The sequence below is a fragment of the Macrotis lagotis genome, chromosome 1, assembly GCF_037893015.1.
Source record: "Macrotis lagotis isolate mMagLag1 chromosome 1, bilby.v1.9.chrom.fasta, whole genome shotgun sequence".
Taxonomy (NCBI): Eukaryota; Metazoa; Chordata; class Mammalia; order Peramelemorphia; family Peramelidae; genus Macrotis; species Macrotis lagotis.
In genome coordinates, this window is record NC_133658.1 from 239,528,792 (window position 1) to 239,551,718 (window position 22,927).

General features: G+C 39.4%; 1 protein-coding gene across 9 annotated transcripts in view; it reads right to left on the minus strand.

Moving 5' to 3' along the window:
• ZNF512 (zinc finger protein 512) overlaps positions 1–22,091 on the minus strand; it is a 43,149-nt gene extending 21,058 nt beyond the window's left edge. For 2 of the 9 annotated variants that reach the window (XR_012473449.1, XR_012473451.1), the window contains exons 1-5: positions 21,911–22,091; positions 21,636–21,681; positions 19,715–19,775; positions 19,504–19,599; positions 14,254–19,213 (exon numbers count right to left, since the gene is read on the minus strand). Coding sequence is in view for 3 of the 9 variants with exons in the window: in XM_074209820.1 (XP_074065921.1) it covers positions 13,549–13,607; positions 14,254–14,283 (89 nt within the window). In the remaining 6 variants the exon portion in view is untranslated. Of the gene's footprint in view, positions 1–13,101; positions 13,225–13,548; positions 13,608–14,253; positions 19,214–19,503; positions 19,600–19,714; positions 19,776–21,635; positions 21,682–21,910 lie in introns of those variants that run through there. The other 7 variants (XM_074209822.1, XM_074209823.1, XR_012473450.1 and 4 more) reach the window with 6 other exon arrangements.
• Between the last annotated feature and the right edge of the window lie 836 nt (positions 22,092–22,927).

The following is a 22,927-nucleotide window of genomic DNA, read 5'->3' on the forward strand; positions in this document are numbered from 1 at the left end:
CATGCCAAAAAAACAATTTTTCTACTTTTTTCTTTTTAATTTAAAAAAAAAAAGACAATATGTTCCTTAAGCAAAAAGCTATAAAGTCAAGAGCATCCAGGAACATATTTCAATGTCAAATAAACCTCAAAACAAAATTATAGATTTTAATGATATACAACCTGTTGAGATACTAGATAATCAGGGGGAAATGGCAATGGCTTAAATTATCATTTCTTGAAAAGTTCAAACAAAGAATTTCTGGGATTAGGTTAAGATCACTGAACCTGGGTAGAGAATGGAAGTTACCTTATGCTCCACATCTAATGATCTCTGGATCCAGAAAGTAAGGATTAAGGAAAAAATTGAGGAGTACTCACAATTGAAAGAGCAGTTTGAAGGCCATTTATAGCTCCTAGTCTGCCCCAATTCTCCTCAGATCCTGAGTTTTAAGTTGCCAAATACATTATCATACTCAGAAGCATGTGTGATATTGTGGGTACCTTCCTCCCATTGGGCTGAATGTAATGCATCTATTTCTCCTCATCATTTATTTCCTCCTATGAATCCTCCTCAGGGAGTCTAGAAAGTACTTAAGAGTCTTTCTCTAGATCTCCTGACACTATTCAAATACCAATAGAGCACACAAGTTCCCATTAGTTAATTATCCCTTTCTTTCCCTAAATGACCAATCCACTTCCTTTTCTGATCAGAGATCTCCGATGACATACATTTCCTGGGTAATTTTTCATCAGTTTACATGCACAAGTATTCCCATTCTATTCTATTTTTTCTAACAATCTGCTCTATCATCCTTATTTATTCATTAAACTTCAATCTTTCCTAGTTCACTGGCTGTTTCCTTATTGTATGTAGACTATATGTAATAGACTGTCTCCTCCATCCTCCAAAAACTGATATAGCCATTCCTGCTAACTAGAATACTGTATCCTTTATTCCATTTGTGGCTGTATTCCTTGAGTGTATAATCGATGCAGCATCTATAATCAAAACCTCCAATTCCTTTTCTCTGAAATCTCTGCTTAACTTTCTACCTTCTGGTTTCTAACCTCATCATTCAAATAAAATTATTTTCTATTAAGTTACCAATGACTTCTTAATCACTAAACTAACTGGCTCTTTCAGTTCTCCTTTTTGACCTCTGACACTGTCAACTTCTTCTCCCTAAGTTTCCATGACATTGCTCTACCAACTCTTCTGGTTCTCCTACCATTCTTTGTTAGTTTCCTTTAGAGAATCTTCATCCACAGAATTTTCTAATCACAATTTTCCCTCAAGTCTGTGTCCTGTGCTCTCTTCTCCCTCTATACTATTTCAGTTGGAGATGTCATCAGATCCCAAGAACTGGTTTCTATGAACATGATTCTATGATCTATTTGTCTTGAACTAACCTCTCTCAACCTTTAGTCTCTCATTTCCAATTACATATCAGACTTCTCAACCATTTATCTTCATAGATATCTCAAACTCAACATGTCCTAAACTGAACTCATTACTTTTCTCCAAAACCCTCTGTTCTTGCTAACTTTCCTATTATGAAGGTTACCATCATTCTCTCAGTCTCACTATATAGACATTACACTCTCTTTCACCGTGGCCAATCAGTTACCGAATCCTTTCATTCTCTCTTCTGACACTGTCACCACCCTAGTGCAGGCCCTTATCACCTAATGCCTAGACTACTGCTTCAAACCTCTCCTCACTTCAATCAATCTTCCACTCAGATGTTAAATTGATTTTCCTAAAAGCACAGGTCTGAGCATGTCTCTCTTTCTAGGAACCATGTGATCCATTTCAGTAGCTCCTTATTTCCTCCAGGATTTACTCCAGCTTTTAAAGCAGTTCATAACCTGGTCTCTTTTCCCTACTTTACAGCCTTATTACACCTCCCCCACACCTTCCACAGATTCAGGAATATGGTGACACTGGTCTCCTTACTGATCCTTTCCTATCTTTAGCCATTTTCATTGGCTATCTCCTATGCTTGGAAGTCTCTCCAATATCTACCTCCTTGCTTCCCTCAAAATTCAGCTAAAGTCCTATCTTCTACAGGGAGCCTTTCATAATGCTCCTTACTGTTAAAGTCTTCCCTCTGAGATTAACTCCAAATTACTCTATATATATATCCTGTTTTTATATAACTGTATGCTGACTCCTCCATTAGATTATGATATTCTTTAGAGTAGGGTCTGTTTTTCACCTTTTTTTGTATCCTCAATGCTTAGCATAGTGCCTAGCACAGAGTAGGTTCTTTATATTGACTGACATCTAACAAGGATTTCTCCATCACCATTTGAGTTATCTGCAAACCCAGCTCCTTAGGAAAAGATATTTTATGAATCACAGTTATATGGTACAACTGAAAAAATTTGTTCCCCAGAAGAGCTTAGTGTCATTAAAAGCACTACATAAATTTTCCTTATGAAGGGTTAAACTCTGGGCCCAGCTCATAAATGATTCACATGTAGGGTCTATCCACGATTTATGTCCTATGGGTCATCTACCCAACTCTCAGACTCCAAGAATAAAAAAGCAGATTTCATCCATTTAGTCTTTCCTGTATGAGCTCTTAGGTTGAACTTTTCTGAGTGCTTATGAATCAAATCCTAACTTCAGAGGTTCTTTAATGTTTCTAGGAATGATACAATCAGTACAATATAATCAACATCACTAACAGAAACATTTAAAGATCACTGTTTGGGAATCCTTCAGTTTGACCTAGGCACTCAAAGGTATCTCAATTTATGCAACATTTGACACTAATAATCAGAAGGTCAAAGAAAGTTATCTCCATTGTTACAGCTTTTAAGGAATCCTAATATAACCAAATTCTAAGCATAGTTGGACCTTGCTCCTTTCAATAGGTTATATGATTGAAGATGTAGTTTGCTATAAATAATCTGCAAAATTCATCCTGCTTCCTTCATGTACTTCCATCAAGATACCCGTGATGAGTTTACAGATTATTCTCACAAAGATTCTACAATGATCAAAAAGAGCCAGTGGTTACTTATTTTCTGTCATCTTTTGGGGGGGGGTTAACATTAAAAATCCTGATTTTTTTTCTTAACCGTTTTCTATGATCCTCTCATATTGAGAATCCATTCTGCAAAGCCTTCAGAATTTCACCTTCAATATGAATCTTTTTTGCATAGATGTGAATAATTCAGTTACTTTTCCCCTCTTTGCTTTAGCTCCATTTTTATTTCCTCCTGAATTCTATCAGGGAGTATGACATCAGAATTCAAATATGGCACCTCAATCAGTGATGTAAAGCACCAGAAATCTTGATAGATCTTTTCCATTTTTCATCTGCCAACTTCCCCCTGGAGCTTTGGAATCTTGGCTCTCTTGCCAAATTTTCTGTTAACTTGTTTTTCCCTTCTCTGCTTCTTCCTTTTAAGGTGATGTTACCCAACATCTTCTATCATTTTCCTAAGATTTTCAAAAGAACTTATGTTTTGGCATTGTCCTTGGCTTTCATATTACTCCACAAGGGGACCCAATTGTCCTTTGCTAAGACATTGACTGATAAGTTCTTTTGGTTTCCTTGTGTCGAATGATTTATAAGTTAATGTTTGTCTGTCATTCTCAGAAAAGATCATGACACCAGGGAGGTGATGCAATAACATGTACTTAAATCAGATTTGAGTGTGTGTGTGTGTGGGGGGGGGGGTGCTGTGCAAAGTCACTTTCTCCTCCAGAGCCATCTGAGTCCAAAAGGCAGAAATTAATCAGGATGACCGGAGATGGGCCTGAATTCGAGGTAATCAGAGTTAAGTGACTTGCCCAAGGTCACATAACAACTAAGTGCCAAGTATCTGGGGCTGGATCCAAAATTCCATCCCCCTTTCTCCAAGATCAGTGCTCTATCCACTGTACCACCTAGCTGCCCCAAACAGTGAAGCTTCCTTAGGAAGGAGTAAATGTACATGTCAATTTCTTTACTTTTATTCATTATCCACTTTCTGGCACCAACAACTTGTCAGGTTGAAGGTGCCTTAACTGCATGTAATTTTTCTCTCTTACCTTTTCTTCTAAATTGCTATCCATTCTGGACATTTGTTTTAAACAAGCTTATGGTCTGTCTCATTCACAGCTAATTCTGAAATGTCTTCTATATCTTGGGTTATTGTCATGTTGAACATTTTCTGTCTCCCTTTTAAGTCTTCTTGATACGCCAAGATAAATCTATAAGTCTTTAGTTTTTCATCTTTTACTTGTTATCCTTAATCCTGTTTTTCAATGTATTTCCCACCATCCTCACCATGCCCATTTTTTCCTTTAATTCCTATGTAAAACCATTTCTTATTCCTCCATTCCCCTCCATTATTAGGACAATCTCCCTCTTCTAATTACTTTTTACTTATCTGCAAGGTACAATAATCTCTCCAATGAACTATAAATTCTAGCAAAGGACAATTTTGTCTTTTTAACCTCCCATGCCTAGTATCTTGTAGTACAGCTTTAAAGTCTGTTGAATTAAATTAAAAATCATTGTACAGTGAAGGATAAATTGCCTAGAGATAGTTAGACGGTGCTGGGGTACTGAACTGGGTCTGAATTCAAATTCAACCTCAGGCTCTTTATTAGCTGTATGATCATGGGCAGGTCATTTAACCTGTTTGCCTCAGTTTCCTCAACTTTATAAAATAGGGGTGATGATGATAATAATACCTACTTCTCAAGGTGGTTGTGAAGATTAAGAGAAATATTTGTAAAGCACTTAGCACAGTGCCTGGTATATAGTAGGTGTTACATAAATGCTAGCTATTATTCTTATTAATTTGGAGGATCTTACTAAGTTCTTCACAGAACTGTTTTGCTTCCTTATCCCCAACAAAATATTGCAGCACCATAAAAGTATAATTTTTCTTCACAGTGGTTTTTTTGCAAATATTACTTTGAACACTACTAGACAAGAAGATCAAGGACCCCATGAAATGATGTTTCTTGTTCCTTTTGGACACTGATAAAAATTCAACTCCTTTTTCTATCCAAGGAGAATGAACCTGTGATTCACTCTTCCATTCAGTTGTAACATTCTGTGTCTTCTGATTTTATGTACATTGAGAATGTCAAGAATATAGTAGTCATGTCCACTTGGTCACTGAAAATCTCACATTTATAGTATCAAGAATTAATGTTAATAGTTTAAAATCAGTGATTCTTGGCATCCTGTGCCCCCTTTTCCACTCAATCTGTCACCATCACTGGAGAAGGGGAAGAAGGTCACAGGACTAAATGTTATTTTACTATTGAATATTTTGTTCACTGGGCTGCTATGATAAAAGAATTCATCATCAAATGGCTAATCTGATTATCTCTTTGTATTTAGATAGGCCAGTCCTTGAAAAACAAATTGTCTCTTGCTCAAACTATCCTTCAAGTCCTCTCAGATCTATAGAACCCAAGAACTTTGTGTTCAACTCTCACAATAGAAAGAAAAGCATTTTCATGGTCTTTTTTTTTTAGTTTTTTTTTTTTGCAAGGCAATAGGGTTAAGTGGCTTGCCCAAGGCCACACAGCTAGGTAATTATTAAGTGTCTGAGGCTGAATTTGAACTCTGGTACTCCTGACTCCAAGGCCGGTGCTCTATCTATCCACTACGCCACCTAGCCACCCCCATTTTCATGTTCTAAACCACATTAACTCCAGAACTCAAGTATCTAACCTGTCTTTGTTCCACAAAACTTAAAACTAGGAATCTGTCAGTCAAGGACAATTCAAACATTCAAATCCTGGATATTCCCTGAAAAGAAGGGTGATGCAATGCTTTTGATTCCTTAAGCTTCCTGATCCAGTGGTCCTAAGGTCTCAGAAAAGCTCTCCATTTGGTCTAGTTAATGTGGAAATTTCTTGTACTAAAAAATTTATTGTCAAATTAGTAACCATCACCAAAAAAATCAAGTAAATGTACAAAAGAAGGAATAAATCTTACATAAAATACTTAGTATTTAAGAAGGTAGAACCAAAAGAATTAAATAACAAACATGATTAAATATATTTGTTCTGTTTTCTTCCAGGTACGTCTGATCCTCTGGTTTTGTTTTCACTGGCAAAAATTACTTGGAAGGTTAAGGGAGAAGCTTTCAGTTATTTTACACTTTGATGTAACTAAGATTCACAAAGGAAATATAAAAAGATATTAGACTTCAGTACTATATATACTGCAGTAGGGGGATAAGGGAGTTTAAGAAAACAGTTGAGAGCAAAAAAAAAAAAAAATGGTAAATAAAGGACCAAGGATACAGAGAGGTAGGAAAATACCAAGGATGATTTTTTCTTGTTTTTGCAATTTTATCAAAGGTTCCTTGCTCTTTCCCTTCTTTCCCCTCCTACAGACCAGAATGTCGTTTCCCTTTTGTTCAGTTTTCTAAAGAAGCCCTCTTTGCCTCCCTATAGCTTAGTATTAACTATAGAGGTAGGATGACAAAACATGATTACTTTTTCCTCCATTTACATTCTATCCATCCCTCTATCATTCCTTCAAAGTCCAGTTCAAATGCTAATGACATTGTTTAGTCTTTCTGTCTTCTCTAAGCTACTTCAGCTAGAAGTAAATTTATGGTACCTTCATATTCCTCTTAAGAAACACAATTATCTGTGTGACCTTGGGCAAGCCACTTAACCCCATTTGCCTTGCAACCCCCCCCCAAAAAAAACAACTTATAATTATCACTCCTATTAGATTATAAATTCTTTGGGAGTGGGCAACAAATTTAATATAACTTTAAGTCTACCTGCCCTCCATACCTAGTAGAAGCTGCATCCTCAAGTTTTAATAGATTATTAAATGAAGCATTTAAGTCTTCCCCAGAAATCAGATTAACCACAGAATAAATATGTTGCAGGAGAAAGAATCCTGATGTTCAAGAAATCTGTTTCACAGTCCCAGCTCTGTCACTGTTTAATTTGTGACAAGCTATTTAATGATCTTCATTCCCAAATTCCTCCTTAAGTAAATGAGGGTGCTAGGCTTAAAAAAAAAAAAAAAAAATCAGACGCCTTTCAACTTCTATTTTTACACTAATAATAATATTTAGGGTAGCACAGTGGATAGAGTGCTGGGCCTGGAGTCAGACTTAGCTTTCTCTGTTTAAACTTACTACTTATGTGACCCTGGGCAGATCACTTAATCCTGGTTTGTCTCAGGTTCTTCATCTGTAAAATGAATTGGAGAAGGAAATGGCGAACTACTCTAGTATCTTTGCCAAGAAAATTTCACATGAAATCACAAAGACCTAGAAATGATTGAAAAATGAATAAATAACAACAGTAACACTTATTGTTATAACTAGCCCGAGAGGTAATATAATTGTTATAGTCCCATCTCACATATGGAAACCGTGGATCAAAGAGGTTAAATAATTTGACTATCTATAGGAGCAGGATAGAAACCAAGACTTCCCAAGGCCAACTCCAAGTTTTCTACTACACCCAGGTGGCTTGCACTTCCAATTCAGATGCCCTCTCAGTCAGCCTTTCCTACCTATCTTAAGGCAAATTCATATTTTTCTATTCCCACCTCCAATTCAAAACAGAATGGCGTCTGTTCTTTGCACACAATTCAAGGAACTTTCCTTCAGCTCAAAGTTTGTTTTCACTCCCTTTTTGACACACAAAGCAACCAAGTAGACTAATGGAAAATATTGGTCTAAGAATAAGAAAGCCCTCAGGATTCATTCAAATCCCACCACAGGCACTTCAACAACATGAACCAGGGAAAGTCATTTTACCCCTCACAGCCTCAGTTTTCTTATCTCTAAAACGGGGATAGTAGATATAGACCTCACCTAATAGGAATGTGGGGACAATAAATAAGATGAAACAATATACGTACGAAGATTAGCAATAACATTATTAGACTAAGAAAATTAACACAATTAGGCATGACCTTCAAGGAGGTGAAAGTTAAGGGGATAGGGAGGCCTTATATATTCACAAGATATTTATAGCAGCAAATTTCTGTAGTGGAAAGAACTGGACACAACATAAATGTCCACCGATTGAAAAATAGATAATCATATCACTGTAAAAGAAATGAAAAAAAAAGAAGAAATGAAATATTACTGCTCTGTAAGAAACCATAAATATAAAAAAATACAAAAAGCATGAGAAAATATATATGAAGTGATACAAAATGAACTATGTTGAACCAGGAAAAATAAAAATAAAAGTTAAATATCAGTTTTATTATATTCCTTTTTCTGAGGATGATTTGGTACAAAAATGTTCCTTGATGGGGGGGGGGGGGAGTTTGAAGGAATAGTCTTTAAAAAATTATGACCCAAAGAGATATGGTCATTCATTTGCCCTTCTTTATAGAGGTGGGAGATTCTAGGTTTTTGCAAGGCAAATGGGGTTAAGTGGTTTGCCCAAGGCCACACAGCTAGGTAATTATTAAGTATCTGAGACCAGCTTTGAACCCAGGTACTACTGACTCCAGGGCCAGTGCTTTATGCACTGTGCCACCTAACTGCCCCAAGGTGGGAGATTCTAGATGTGGAACATTGTATTTTTGTATTGGCCTTGGTTGACAGATCAGTTAGTTTTGCTGAACTGCTATTTTTCATCTTTTTTTTTTAAGGGATAGCTCTCAGGAAGGAATCTATTTGGAAATGATTAAAAGATATTGATCTTTTTAATAACAAAAAAGTGTAAATTCAACAAAAAGCCTTAAAGTATTAAAAAAATCAGTTATTATTAAAAGTTAAAACCTTTTTTCTTTCCACTTGCAATAATAATTTACATTTTCCCTCAAAACTCTATCTTCATGAAGTTTTGCTCCCCACAAAGCTATGTTCTGCATGTTTTTTAAACCTCTGAAATATAAAGGCTATGTCCTTTGGAGACCAGCCAGGAAAGTTGAACCCAATTATTTATTCCCAGTTCTTTTTCATTTATATTAACTTTATGACCCTTGGGCTTTCTAACAATAGACCCCTAGGCTCAACCACTGGTTCTGTAAAAACTGGGGAGAGTGAATATTATCTGTCTCCTGAGTAAGAAAAAGATATGAAAGCAGAATTACTTAAAAAGTATCAAAAGCAGAGTATGAAACTCTTTCCATTCTATATAACTTCATAAGGAAAAGAAAGGACTGAAAAGACAGGAAATATACCTATGACTAGGTATACCACCCAAGCTCTATCCTGCATTTGTCTCCTTTTCTCTCTCTACACGAGAAACTTTTAATCTTTATGAACACCATTTTATAGTGAAGCTTATGTATCTCTTCTCAGAATATTTTAAAATATATAGAATACACAGGATTACAAAAGAAGTCAATCATAAGCAATATAAAGACATTAATTTATTTTTCCCTTCCAAGCTCAGAAACCTCCAAAATGTATTCACAAGATTCCTTGTATATCCGTGGATCTCAGGTTAAGAACACCTGTTCTATGCCCTCTCTCAAAGATCTCATCAGCTCCCAAGGTTTCAACTATCAATTCTGGGTAGCTAGCTCCATAATTTACATTATCTACACCTTTATCTCTCTTCTAAACTATAGAACTGCCTGCTAAGCATTATCTTCTTTTAGATGTTCCAGGGACATCTCTTTTAAACCTACTAAATCTCAAGATTTCTACTCCTGTTGACTACCAGCATTTGGTGGAACAATTTAAGAAAAAAACAACTGAAAGAAAATATATAGAAAGTTGAAAGGCCAAAGACAATACACCTTTATATAGAGGGATAGGTAGTGGATGATGATCTAGGAAAATGGATTCCCTTTCACATATAGAAAGAATGGCACTGCCTTTTTGTTTTATAACTCAGGTTCAAAATCTAGGAATTATTCTTGATTCTTTACTTCCCTCATCCCACAATATTAACAATTCTTTCAATACCTTTTACATTATTACCATCTTTCTCTATACTCATACCTTAACTAGTTCCTCATCATTTGTGCCTAGACTATAACAATTTAACGGCTTACCATCCATCCTCCACAAAGCTACTAAATGTATTAATCATGTTGAGGCTCCATTATCTGATCATGTCACTCCCTTGTTCAAAACAGGTTTAATGGCACCTAATCTCATATGCCTGATGTGCTCTCCTTGATGGAACTCTTAGCTTCTTCAAGGCTAAGATTAAGTGTCAATTCCTTCAAAAGGCCTTGCCTGATTTCCCCAGTTTTTAGCACCTTAACCCCACAAGACACATGTGTCTCCTGTATTTACTTGTTTGTAAATATAATGTACTCCCCTGGTAGAATTGAAACTTCTTGAGAATAGGATGAGCTTATGTTCTTATTTGTTTTCAGTACCTAGAATAGGACCCTGGTACATGGAAGTAATCTAATCAATGCTTGCAGATTTGTGATGAAACAAGACTACTAAGGAAACAGTTCTGGAAAAAAATTCTGAAATTATGCATCTTCTGACTTTTTCTCAGTTCTCATCATTCCTGAGCCCCTTTGAAAGTGTCAATGTTCACCATTCTCTCTTTATGATGCTTAGATCTCCTGGGATTTTAAAGAAGCAACTTCATTTTTCCAGAACATCATCTATAATCAGTACCCTATGGACTCCAGGATTGTCTTAGGACCTTCTTCTTTTTATACATTCTCTTTAAGTTTTATCCCTTATGATTTATTAAAAACCTAATGTTGAACATTAATATACAAGTACAAATAACTAAAATTGCTTGATAACCATTTACATATAAATTAGTCAATTTCAATGTATAATACCATTCCAAGTCCCCATATCTGTCTGTTTGTTCTTGGCCATTTTTTAAAAATTTGCTTTTCCTGAGATGTACACTTCATTCTTTGAGTTCAGCTTTTTTCCATGTTGCATTATTTCATGGAAATTATTTCAGATTTCTTCTTATTCTCAAAAATGTCTTAACTGCATTAGAGATTCGATTCCATTGTATTAACTTACCATAATTATTTAACCATTCTTCTATTTTTGAGTATTTTAGTTGCTTTCAGTGTTTTTTTTCTGTAATTATATAAAGCTGTGAAAATACTTCAATGGAACATTTTTTTTGTTCCTGAGAACACATCAGGGTATAACTCGACAGTAGAATTACTAGGTCAAACCGTAATATGTAGCAACTTTTACTACATACTGTCAGATTGCTTTCCAAAAGATTCCACAAGCTTGCAATTTCACCAGCAATGAAGGAATACATCTCTTTTCCACAACTCCATTAGGGTTGAGCTTTGACAATCTGTTATTATAATTCTTTATTTCCTATAGAGCTTTTCTGAGTTCTCATAAAAAAGGGCTAAGGAACATTCCCAACACTGACTAGGCATCTCCACCTATATGTCCTATAGACACTTCAAATTCTATGTGCCCTAAATGGAACTCTATCTCTCCACTCAAATTCCTCTTTCTTTGGCAAGCACCACTATCCTTCTAGTCTAAACCTCACAGCCATTTTCTACTCTTCTTTTCTACTTAAGTCTCATATTCAATCAATTTCTAAATTCTGTCGATTCTAACTTCACATTTCTCACAACTGTTTCCCATTTTACACTTGTCTACATCCTTAGTTCAGTCTTGTATTATCTCTTGCCTGAACTATTATATAAGTTTCCCTGCATCTAGCTCCACTTAAAACCATTCTTCATATAAAATAGACTGAAGAGGCAGTCCTGAACATTTCATTTCCCTATTCAAAAGTCTCTAGTGGGTCCCTATTTTCTCAAGGATAAAAATACAAATTCTTTGGCATCTGAAACCTTTGCAATCTAGCTCCAATCTATCTTTCTAGACTGATTTCAAGTTACTCCCTCTCATACATCCTATGTTCCAACCAACTTGCTGTTTCCCAAATTCTGCATTCCCTCTCCTAACTTGATACCTTTGTACAAGCTCGCTTGCTCGCTCTCTCTCTCTCTCTCTCTCTCTCTCTCTCTCCTGTCTAGCTCTTGTAACCTTTAGTGTCCTTCAAGGCCCAAGTCAGACAACACCTCCAACATAAGAAATAGTTCTGTCCTCTGGTGCCTGACAGAACAAGACATATCCCTCTTCCACATAACAGTCCTTTACACACTTGAAGTCAGCTATTATGTGTCCTCACTCCTGCTAAGTCTTTTCTAAGCTAAACATCCCTAATTCTTTAATTAACATATAGTGTGATCTTGAAGCTCATTCCCCATCTTTGGTTGTTCCCTTTTCAACAGTCTCCAGTTTATCTCTAAACGTGTTGTTTCTGGGACAGCTAGGTGGCATAGTGGATAGAGCACCGGCCCTGGAGACAGAAGGACCTGAGTTCAAACTTGACATCAGATACGTAATAATTACCTAGCCATGTGATACTGGACAAATCACTTAACTCCATTGCCTTGCAATAACCAAATAAATAAAAAATCAACATGTTGTTTACTTCCAGGAGAATGGATTCTCACTGGGGGAAAAGTGCTATTCAACATTCATCTTTGCTCTGCATTATAGCAAATACTTAATAAAATGTTGGACTCATAACTTCTGATGTTCCTTACAACTTTAAAATTTTGTGAAATGCTAAACCTGAAATAGCAGGCAAAATTCTAAATGACTTTAAGAAAACTGCTAGAAAGGACATTCTTTTCACCTCAAATTTCAAAGTTCTACATGACTTTTTTCTTGAGCCATTAGTTCACAGCTCTTTCTGATTAAAACACGGACTGAATTTTCTCATACCTTCAACTCAATAGTGAAACAAAAAGTCCAAAGGTTAATTCAATTCTAGGGATGGGTAATAGTAAATAAAACAAGAAAACTTTAATATAAAGCTGACCCTTCTAATATCAAGAAGATCAAGTCAAATGGTGCTAAGGACTATTTAGTGGAACATCCTTTGGGGGAATAAGCTACCAAAAGACCAAAAAGGGACCAAAAGTCTGACTTTTGCTTTGGATAGTAGGTTTATCTACAGTAATTTTACTCTGCTTTTATACTGTGAAGCAAAACGTACAACTATGTTTAAATATAATTAACCTCAAACTTCCTTCCTCAGGTAATACAGAAACACTAATTGAACAAAAGCAATACAACTACTTTAAATGCAGCAGCCATTTTATCAGTTTACAGTTGTAAATGTTGACTACTTTTCATTCTCAAGTTCTGATCTCTAACAAAAAATATCTACCTCTCCAACTCCTTTCTGGTCTCCCATCTGATGTCGTTCTAATGCTTCATCTTCAATTCTCTCTCAGTTCAAATATCAAGAGTTCAACGAGCAAACTACTGTTTTCGACTGACAAAGTCATTCCTTCAAAACAAAAATTTCTAAATTAAAGTTTATAAACCTCAGCACCCTTCAGGCATAAACTTAAAAGTAAACCAGTCTTATCGAGACATATTTCTAAACCTGAAAAGATTATCGGTTTAAATTCTCTTCATCAACGGCTTAACAAAATATCTGATGGCAGTCGGCATCAAAAACCTTAAGAAATACAGTACAAATATGATGTAGGTCATATTTCCAACTTTTATTGTAATCCATTCTTTTCTGCAGGCTAATTCGTTTTCAAGGCCTGAGCTTGATAACCTGCTTTATCATACAATGACACCAATTCCAGGAAACCTCACTTACTTCTTGGCTTCCACACTCCTCTTGTTCTTCTGCTGCCTGAAGTGTGTGGGTCCGGGGGCCTAGCAAATCACAAACATGGAAGTTACTACTATAAGGAGAGGCAGCACTGCGCAGGGGATGGCACGAGCACCTCCACCACAGCTCGCCCTAACTCTGCCACTTCTCTGGCACAGACAGCTTCGCTCGTCCTAGGCAAGGAAGTCACTTTTCTGAGCCCCCGAACAATTCTAGGATTAAGTGGAGCCAGCGCGGTGCGACGGCATCGCCCGAGGGGGGGTTTCTCACCAAGCTGTGCCTACGCCGATACGCTCGTGTAAATAACTAGCCGGCGGCCTCGGCAACCCCCCGCTGACAAAGGACGCCGCGCTGTCCTAGGCACGGAGCCCCGGGCTCCCCCCGAGGCCCCGCTAACCGCGCCAGGCCCCCCTGTCGTCGGCCGCCTCGGAGGCCGGGCGCGGAGGCCGCCCTCGGGGCTCGGGGCCCGGGGAAGCCTGGGGAGGGGGGAGGAGCGGGAGGCGGCGGCGCTGGCCGCGGAGAGGCTCCGGCCTGGGGACCCAGGGCCGCGAGCGGCGGAGGCGCGCTATCTTCCCCAGGCCGGACGGCTTGAGAAGCAGGCGAGGGGGGCCGGGGTGTCAGTGAAAAACCAGGGGTTCGGGGCTCCGGAAAAGGGATCCCCCCCCACCAAAAAAAAACCAGTCTACTCACAGCGGCTACCGCAGAGCGTCCGGAAGGCATCGCCCCCTCCACTCTTTACTTCCAAAACGTCATCACGGCGCGACCCAGAAGGGATGGCGAGGAACGGAAGTGAACGTCACTTCCTCTCCCCTCCCCGTCAGCGCGCGCCGGAAGTGGCTTCTTTCCGTAGCCTTCCTGAGAATTTTAAATTGTGAATGCCGAAGGGAGGCTCTAGAGACCATCACGTGCGGTCGCTCCCTTCCCCCCCCATTACATTTAAGGAAACTGAGGATTAGAGGAAGCGACTCTCAGGCGCGAAACAATTGAGATTTGGTGCGCATTTGACCCCAAGGCCGGGCGCTCGTTCCTGTGTCCGACGCGTGACCCCCTTGGGTTGGGTTTGGGTCACCCGGGGAGCGTCTGCGGCTGCGCCACCTAGCTGCGCAGGCGCCTGCCAGTCAGCTAGATCACCACGCTGTGAATTTACTTCCTTTATTGGAGAGCAATTACGGGCACCCCCGACCTCCCCTCCCCTCCCCTCACGATGGCCTCCTTTCCTTAGACACACCCAGGGATCTCGGAGGGAAAGGGTGACTGCTGGTAGACTGACGGACTGGCCTCTCGAAGAGCAGATCTCTCGTTTGCCCCAAGCAGGGAAATGAACCCGCCTCTCAAGCTGGGGGAGTCTTTCCTCTTCCTCTCATCTTGAGCATCTTTGCTGTTTCCACGCTGGTCCTCCTACGAGGACTTTATTTCTGGGCTAGTCTGATTTTGAGATTTCTTTGCAGAGCCCCCTCGCATTTCTCTTGAGCTAGACATGTGTTCCGGTGTGATGATAGAGAAGGGGAAATCTTGTTATTTTGAATGACTGGCACTTCTAGAAATATTATTTTTGAGAACTGGAGACGTAGAGCTAGATTTGGGAGTGAGTTTAAGGAATGATGCAGTTTGGCTAATATCGATACTCTTTGGAGACCTACGAAGCGATTTGAATGTTTCTGTGTCCTTGCCTTCTCTCTCTGACTTCTTCTCCATTTCAGTGTCTAGGCCAGTTGTATTAAGAAACTCACCCGACAGCTTCCTCTCCTTTTTGAAACCAGGTGGTTCCGGGAAAACTGAACTTTGCTGCCTGGAAGGCCTTGCCCTAGAAAAATACCTCTGCTGGAACGAAGCTATTGGTGAATAAGCCATACCTAGTGCTCTCTTTAAGAACCAATGCATGAATTCTGTGGGCTCCTCAGAATGTTTGTTTGAAGTAGCAGCTTTCTGGGCTTCTATATTCTCTCTCTCTGGATGTGTCCCTTGATCCTTGGGTATGCTCTGTCTCCGCACACTTTCAGTTTTCTGAGTTCTGATCTCCTTGGGGGTCTTCATTTGTTCTGAGTCAAGAACCAGTTTGGCTTCATTCCTAGCCCAGCCACCTTCAATGTCAGGATGGAGGAAAGAATGGACCATTTTAAAATCATACTGCTCAGTGTGTTCACTATTTGCTTTTAAAACCTCAACTCGCCTGCCAGGTAAATTTCTTATGATATGAACTTGAATGGGTTCAGGAGTTTGGGAAGGCTCAGGAGGCTGGAAAGGTTCAGGTCCTAAATCTATTTTAGGGGAGGGACTGACAGTCAAATTTTTCTTGGTGACATGGCAAGTACAGACCTTACTCTTCCTCCTCTTCTCTGTTGGGTCAGACTGTGATGATGTATGTCTCATTGACACCAAAGGCCCTATTTTTCTTCGCTTCTTTGGAGTTTCGGTTCGGGTTCTCAACCTAAAGCCAAGTTTAACACGAAACTCCTCACGTCCCTCAGAGTTTCGAAAAAGGCGGAGTTGTGGATAGACAAGAAGCCAAGGCCCAACAGAGTCATGGAACTTATGGGGGCAGCTGGGGCCTGAACATCTGCCACACTGCAGACACATAGGGTACTGTAATACCATACCTGTATTTTGGGATGGAGTGAAATGGGGAGACAGTTGATTCTTTAGAAGCTGTTGTGTTATTTTCTGCTGTAGTTCCCGTAGTAGCTCATTCTGTTCATGGGAAGAAGTTACTGACAGAGGCTTATGCTGAGGTTCAGAAGTTCTTATCTGTGAACGGATATCTGGTTTTTCATTCTGCTTCACTGAATTGGTATTCTCTTCAGTACTAGGTGGCTTATGTGAGGAAGGCAGTTGTGACCCTCTACTCTGACGTAGCTCATTTAACTCTAATGGTACTTGTTCCCTTTCCTTCCTTCCCTCTGTAGGTTCACTGCTGCTTTGGGCTTCTTTTGTGGTCAAATCAGGATAGTCCTGAGATGCTCTGGGCTTGGAATTCTCTACCTGTTCATTGACAGGTAAGTTCTTCCGAAAGAGTTGGCCAAGTCTGTCTCTCTGACTATAATTAACAGAAAGTGGAGTCCTGAAAGGGCTCTCTGTAATCATCCTTTGCCAGCTCTGGGAAACCATGGTTTGTCTTGGTGGAACAAAGTGCCAACTTGGGGCATATGGAAAGGGACCTTGAGGTGATCTTTGGACCTGAGCCTCCTGGATATGATGTGCTTGCTGCTTCTTAGCCCATAGGTTCTTCCTTAGCATGGAAATTGTTGTTTTTCTCCTTGCCACTCTTCCCTTTAAAATTTGCTTCTCCAAGGTCTTCACTTGCCTGCCTGAAACAGGCCACTTTAGGGCTCTTGGGGGCCTTTGTCCTTCTTGGCAGTAACTATTTTTTGATCTCCAAGATGGGAATAAAGGGGCCTGGAATAGGTATCGACAACTCTCCCTCCATTGGTGTAAGGAATGGGAGGATTGCACAGATGTAGACTTGGGTAGAGTTGAAGGTTGTGCTGTTTTGGAAAATTTGCTAGACATTCTTGAAATAAAGGGCTTTTGAAGCACTATGTTCTCATTCAAGTCTCTTAACATTGATCTCAGAATTTCCTGTGTCTTAGAGCCATGAAGGCCTGGTTTTAGCTTAGCTGCAATCCTGTCAGAACCTAAGATATATGGAGGTGTAGAGCCTTGAATAAGATGGAAATCCCCAAATGCTGGCTGCAGCTCTAGAGTGCATTGCTTAGGATCTATGACCTGAATCTTTGACTCTGAAGTCAACCCCACAGAGTCCGCAACTTGAATACATGGCCAAGGGGTCTTCTCTACAGAATCTGTGATTTGAACCTGGGGCTTTAGGGTCAGCTCCTTAGAATCTTTGAGTTTAATCTGTGACCCCTGGGTCAGTCTCTTGGAATCTATTCGTTTGACCTCTGATCCTGGAGTCAACCCCTTGGAATCTGTTGGTTTTGCCTGTGACACCTGGGTCATCTCCTTGGAATCTATGAATTTGACCTGTGACCCCAGTATCAGCCCCTTGGAATCTGTGAGTTTAAACTGTGATCCCAGGATCGGCCCCTTGGAATCTGTGGGTTTGACCTGTGACCCTTGAATCATCTCCTTGAAATCTGTTAATTTGACCTGTGACTCTGGGTTCAGTCCTCCAGAATCCACATTTTTAATCAGTAGCCCTGGGGTGGGACCCATGGAATCCACATCTTGAACTGATGATCCTGGGGTCAGCTCCATAGAATCTACATCATATTCCTCTGGCACTGGAGTTGTTGCTCCAGAATCTGTATCTTGAACCTTTGAACTTGAAACTTTGAGCTCCAAAGAATCAACATCTTGCTTCTGGGACACTAGAATTAACTCCAGTTCATCTATACCTTGAATCAGTAGCTCTTGAATCTGTGATCCTGAGTTCAGATCCAAAGAATCAGTAACTTGACCACGTGACTCTTCAGTCAATTCTTCAGAATCTGTAACTTGAACATGGAACCCTGAGTCTGATGATACAGTTTGAAGCAATTTCATACTGTCTGTGACTTGAAGCTTTAACCTGGTGCTCGATTTTTCATCCTCCTTTAGGGCCTCCTTTTTTTGCCTCATGGCCTTCTTTAGAAGACAGTTGACTTTCTTCTGGATACAAAGTTCTAACTTTTTTTTTACATCCTCCTGAAGGAAGGTGACTTCCCCTGAGCTAACATCCACTCCTGAGAAAGAGGCATCCAGGCTTGATTGGGATTGGCTTTCTTCTTTGGATAATTTTGGAGTTGTTGATATTATCCGCTCAGATTCCAAATCCATGGGAAGTAAAGATTTTTTATTGGTACCCTTTACAGTATTCTGAGGGAAGGACACAGGTGTCTGGATTTTTGAGCTACCAGGTTTTGGGTCTTCATTCTCTACCTCATTGACATGGTTTAGCATTGCCCAAGACTGCTTCACAGCTCTGGGTACTCTCTGGGCCCTCAGTGTATATACTTTCCAGGCCATGTGCCCCTCCAGTACCCACCAGGCTGAACGTGAAAGTTTAATTGGAGCCCAACATGGAAGCCAGGGTCTCTCTTGAAGATTTGAAGATGAAGGATTTGAAACTTTAAGAACTCTATTTCCTTCCATCTTTTTTATTGTTTTCATCTCTTGGATGACATTGTAGGCCAAAGGATATGGGCTGATGGAGGGATTTATGGTTCTAATAATTGAAGGATTTGGTAAATGTTGGGCAAACTTGTTTCTTATATGGAACTCCAAGAAATTCCTGGTCTCCTTGGGAGGCCAGTAGGCATTCTCTTCCTCTGATGTTTTGGTCTTACAGAACCTTTGCTCGTGATTATAGTTGCAGGCACACTTGTCCAAAAAGATATTCTTCTCAGTGATATCGTCATTACCTTGGGAAAGTAGAAAAGGAAGCAGGGAGTGCCTTGCTTGTTTAGAATAATTTTTGGAGAGGTTAGGTAGACTGTGGCTCCGGTGTTGTAGGCGATCTCTAAAATTATAGGAAATTGATTGAGTTGCACCAAGATTGGAGTGAAGAGAAGTTCTCTGGTGTCTAGAAAACCCTGGGCTAAGGCATTCATAGAATGTCGGGGTTTTCAAGTCCTGAGACCCAGTAGTAGAAGAGCTAGAGGAAGGAGTTGAGGTCGCTTGTGAAGACAAGGACAGATTCATTAGGCTGGATCTGAAAGAGAGTCAGAAGATAATTATCTACTGTGGAGTAGAAAAGGAAAAAGTAGGTGGAGAAAAGAACTTTACAGAATCCCTTCTCTTTTATTGTAGAGAGGAGAAGGAAGATTGGCCTTCCTACACTTCAGTCATCTATGGGACTAGTTTCTCTCCCAAGAATTGGGAGATCCAGTCAGGGAGATGATGACCATGGTAATTCCCATGCTTCCTTTGATGCGAACACCCAATAAGCATCTGATGATTTCTTCCCCCAATCCCACAGATATTAGGCTTATAGCCCCTGACCTTGTAGTTTTCAGGTAGTGGAAAATATGTTGGAGGTTCTTATCCATTGACCAGTGAGTATAATTCTGGGCCCAGCCCACAGGGAGTCCTGAAAAACTGGATGAAATGGGGTACTAGTCAGTAAAACCAAAGGCATCATTAAAACTGATGACTACTAGTATCGATTGTTTCTGCTGTAATTTGATGGGGAGGGTGGGAAGCCTTTACTCACCAGGCCAAGTCAGCTCCTGTACATTCCATCTGGAGAGTATCCTCCCAATGAGGTGGTGGAACTAGAAAATAATGGAGGACAATGTATGAAGAGGTCAGATACGTTTAGAATTTAAAATTTAACTTTAAAGCTCATGTAATCCAAGAGCTTCATTTCAGAGATTATAATAATAGTTGACATTTATATAAAACTTTAAAGTTTGCAAAGCATTTTATATACAGGGTGGCCCAAAAGACTTAGTGCAGCTTTTAGATTTTTAAATCTTAAAACTAAGATATTGGGGAAACCTTATGTATAATTTCACTTGATCTTCACAACAATTCTGTCAGATAGATATTCCATGTGTTATTATCCCCATTTTATGATACTCAAAAGTAAAGAGATTAATTCAAGGTCATCTAGCTACTTAAGTAGAAGAGTTAGGAATAGAACCCAGGTGGACAGTGTTACTCTCTTTAAAGTCTTTGACACTCCAGTCAACAACTCCAGTCTATCTTTCCAAAACGATTTCACTTTATACCTCTCAAATATTCTACATCAGTAGTATCAAATTCAAAAACAAGAATTATACTAAACCCCTAGCTAAGGATCCCTACAAGATACCTGTTTACTGTTTTAAAATGTAATGTTATTGATGGTTTATTGTATTTTTATTTATTTTGTTAAATATTTCCCAGTTACTTTATTTAGGTTGGGCTGCTTTCAGAAGTTTTGGGGGCCGCATGCAGCCAGGGGGTCCCATGTCGAACATCTCTGCTCTACATTATAGTCAGACTGGCCCCCTTGCCATTCTACATGTGTCCCACCTTCTGTCTTCCTGCCCTTGTGCTGACTTAGCACATTCTGGGAATGTTCTTTTTCTTAGCTCCCTTCGTAGCTCAGCTCAAATGCTACCTCCTCTAAGAGGCCTTTCCTAACTCACCCAATTGTTAGTATCCGTGCCTAACCCCCAATTTATTGTATTTATTCTACATCATAACTAATGATGCACTTAGTATAGGTGATGACATAGTAGGCATAAGCATCCATAATTGCTTATTGATTTGAACCTGGTTCCCAGGCCAGTGTAGTTTCCCATTATTTACCCAGTCTCTTAATAACGTAGTGAAAAGGAATCATCAGGATGGGTTGGGGGGAAATCACTAACACACACCCCAATGGGGATGTCCAGCCTATGAACTCACTCAAAAGCTCATTCATGCAATCTGTATAGTGTAACCAGAAAACGAAGGGTGTCAAATGAGCTTTGGTTCAATTTTTTCCTAATATAATTCTATCAGTTTTCATCAAAATCCAAGCCTTAGGAATGGGACTTTCTAAAAGTTTGGACACCCATGGAAGCCATAAAAGGGCTTGAGGTGGGGAGAAAAAGGAAAGTCTAATGATTTTCTTCTCCCATTTATTTACTTTGATCTTTAAGGGGAAAAGAGAGAGGAGGGAAGTTGAAAGAATGCAGAATCTGATTATATTCACTTTGATGAAAGGATATTCTCATTTGTCTATAAAAATAAAGCTATCAAAAGCATAAAATCAATGCTTAGGGGCGGCTAGGTGGCTCAGTGGAGAGAGCATCAGCCCTGGAGTCAGGAGTACCTGAGTTCAAGTCCGGCCTCAGACACTTAATAATTACCTAGCTGTGTGGCCTTGGGCAAACCACTTAACCCCATTTGCCTTGCAAAAAAAAAAAAAAATCCTAAAAAGAAAAATTAAAATTAAAAAAAGAATGAAGGACATAAAACAGACTTCTCAGTGCCTTGGTTTCTTCATAAAATCAATGCTTCCTTCCCCTCATCTGCTACCACAATCACTGAGTATTTACTATCTACCTTCCAGCTTCTCTTATCTGTTTCCCCATCCCTGAAATCCCTAATGAATTTAGCTATTATTCACTATGCAGCTCTTCCAGACAGGATCTCAGTACCTCTTGTGGCTTTGTGGTTCTCTGGTACATTTTGCTGCCTTAAAGTCTGGAAAAAGATTAAAAAGACAAAATCTTATCAATGGGTGCTCTGAGGAGAAGAGAAGACCCTAGCCCCAGGATATCATATCTTAAGTTAAGAAAGTCTGAGAGATAAACAAAAAAAATTAGATTCCTAGAAAGTCAGAGAGCTAGAACAAGTCTTCTACTCATAAAGATACCCTCCCAACACTTCTGCTCTAGCCCAGGGTGGGGACAGGGGTGGTAATTCCATGTACCTCCCTGATCTTGGCTGACAATAACTTCTGCCTTAGATCCCCAGGTAATATCGACCAGATCCCAATGAAAAGGAGACCAAGTAATAGAAGAAAACTGAAAGATGGTGGCAGGGTGGGGCCAGGCCCCAGGACCAGCTCCATCACCCCACCCCATGCCTCTTTTCAGTCAAAGAGCCACCACTTGCAAAGTAGTGACTTTACATGACATCACAATGAGTATTCCAAGGTAGACCAGACCATGAACTTGGCTCTTGCCTTTCCTTTATTTGTTCATTCTCAGTTCATCAACTACTATCTCTCCCTTCATTGACTTAAAGGCTTTCCATTTCTTGCCAAAACATAAATACAGGCATTTGGTATTACCAGTTTTCCTGAAGTAGATGGGTAAACAATAGTTTACTAACAGGATAATATTTCAAGAGTAGCACATCTCAATACTATGTTATTCTAAAGAAAAACTTGTTCTGAAGAAATGGGTAAAAGCACCTTCCTCCTTAGCCTAGGACTCCATGTCAGTTTTGATGAACTTTTTCTTTGTTACATGAGAAGATTTATTGGAGAAAGTGAGGCGGATATATTTGGAAAGGATTGTGAGACAAGCAAAAAGCTGATAAAACTTAAAAAGAAAACCACATGTTTAAAAAAAGTAGAATGTGGAATGTACCCAGAACTGAATACAATACTCCAAATGTAGGGTGATGAGGCAGAGTACAGTGCAACGCTCAGCCTCCTTTTCCAGAAAGCAATGCTTCACTCAGTTGAACTGAAGATTTATTTTTGTATTCATTTTTATATTTGTATTTCCTGTATTCATTTTGTATGTGCGTGACTGTTTACATGTCTTCACCATTAGAATATGAGGGCAGAGACTGTTTTTGACTTTCTTTGTATCCCCAACACTTAGCATAGTAATTGATATAAGAAAGCACTTGATAAATGTTTCTTGACTTAGCTGCCCCATCACAATGCTGATTCCTACAGAACTGAGTCCTCCAAGACTCTAAGGTCTCTTCTACA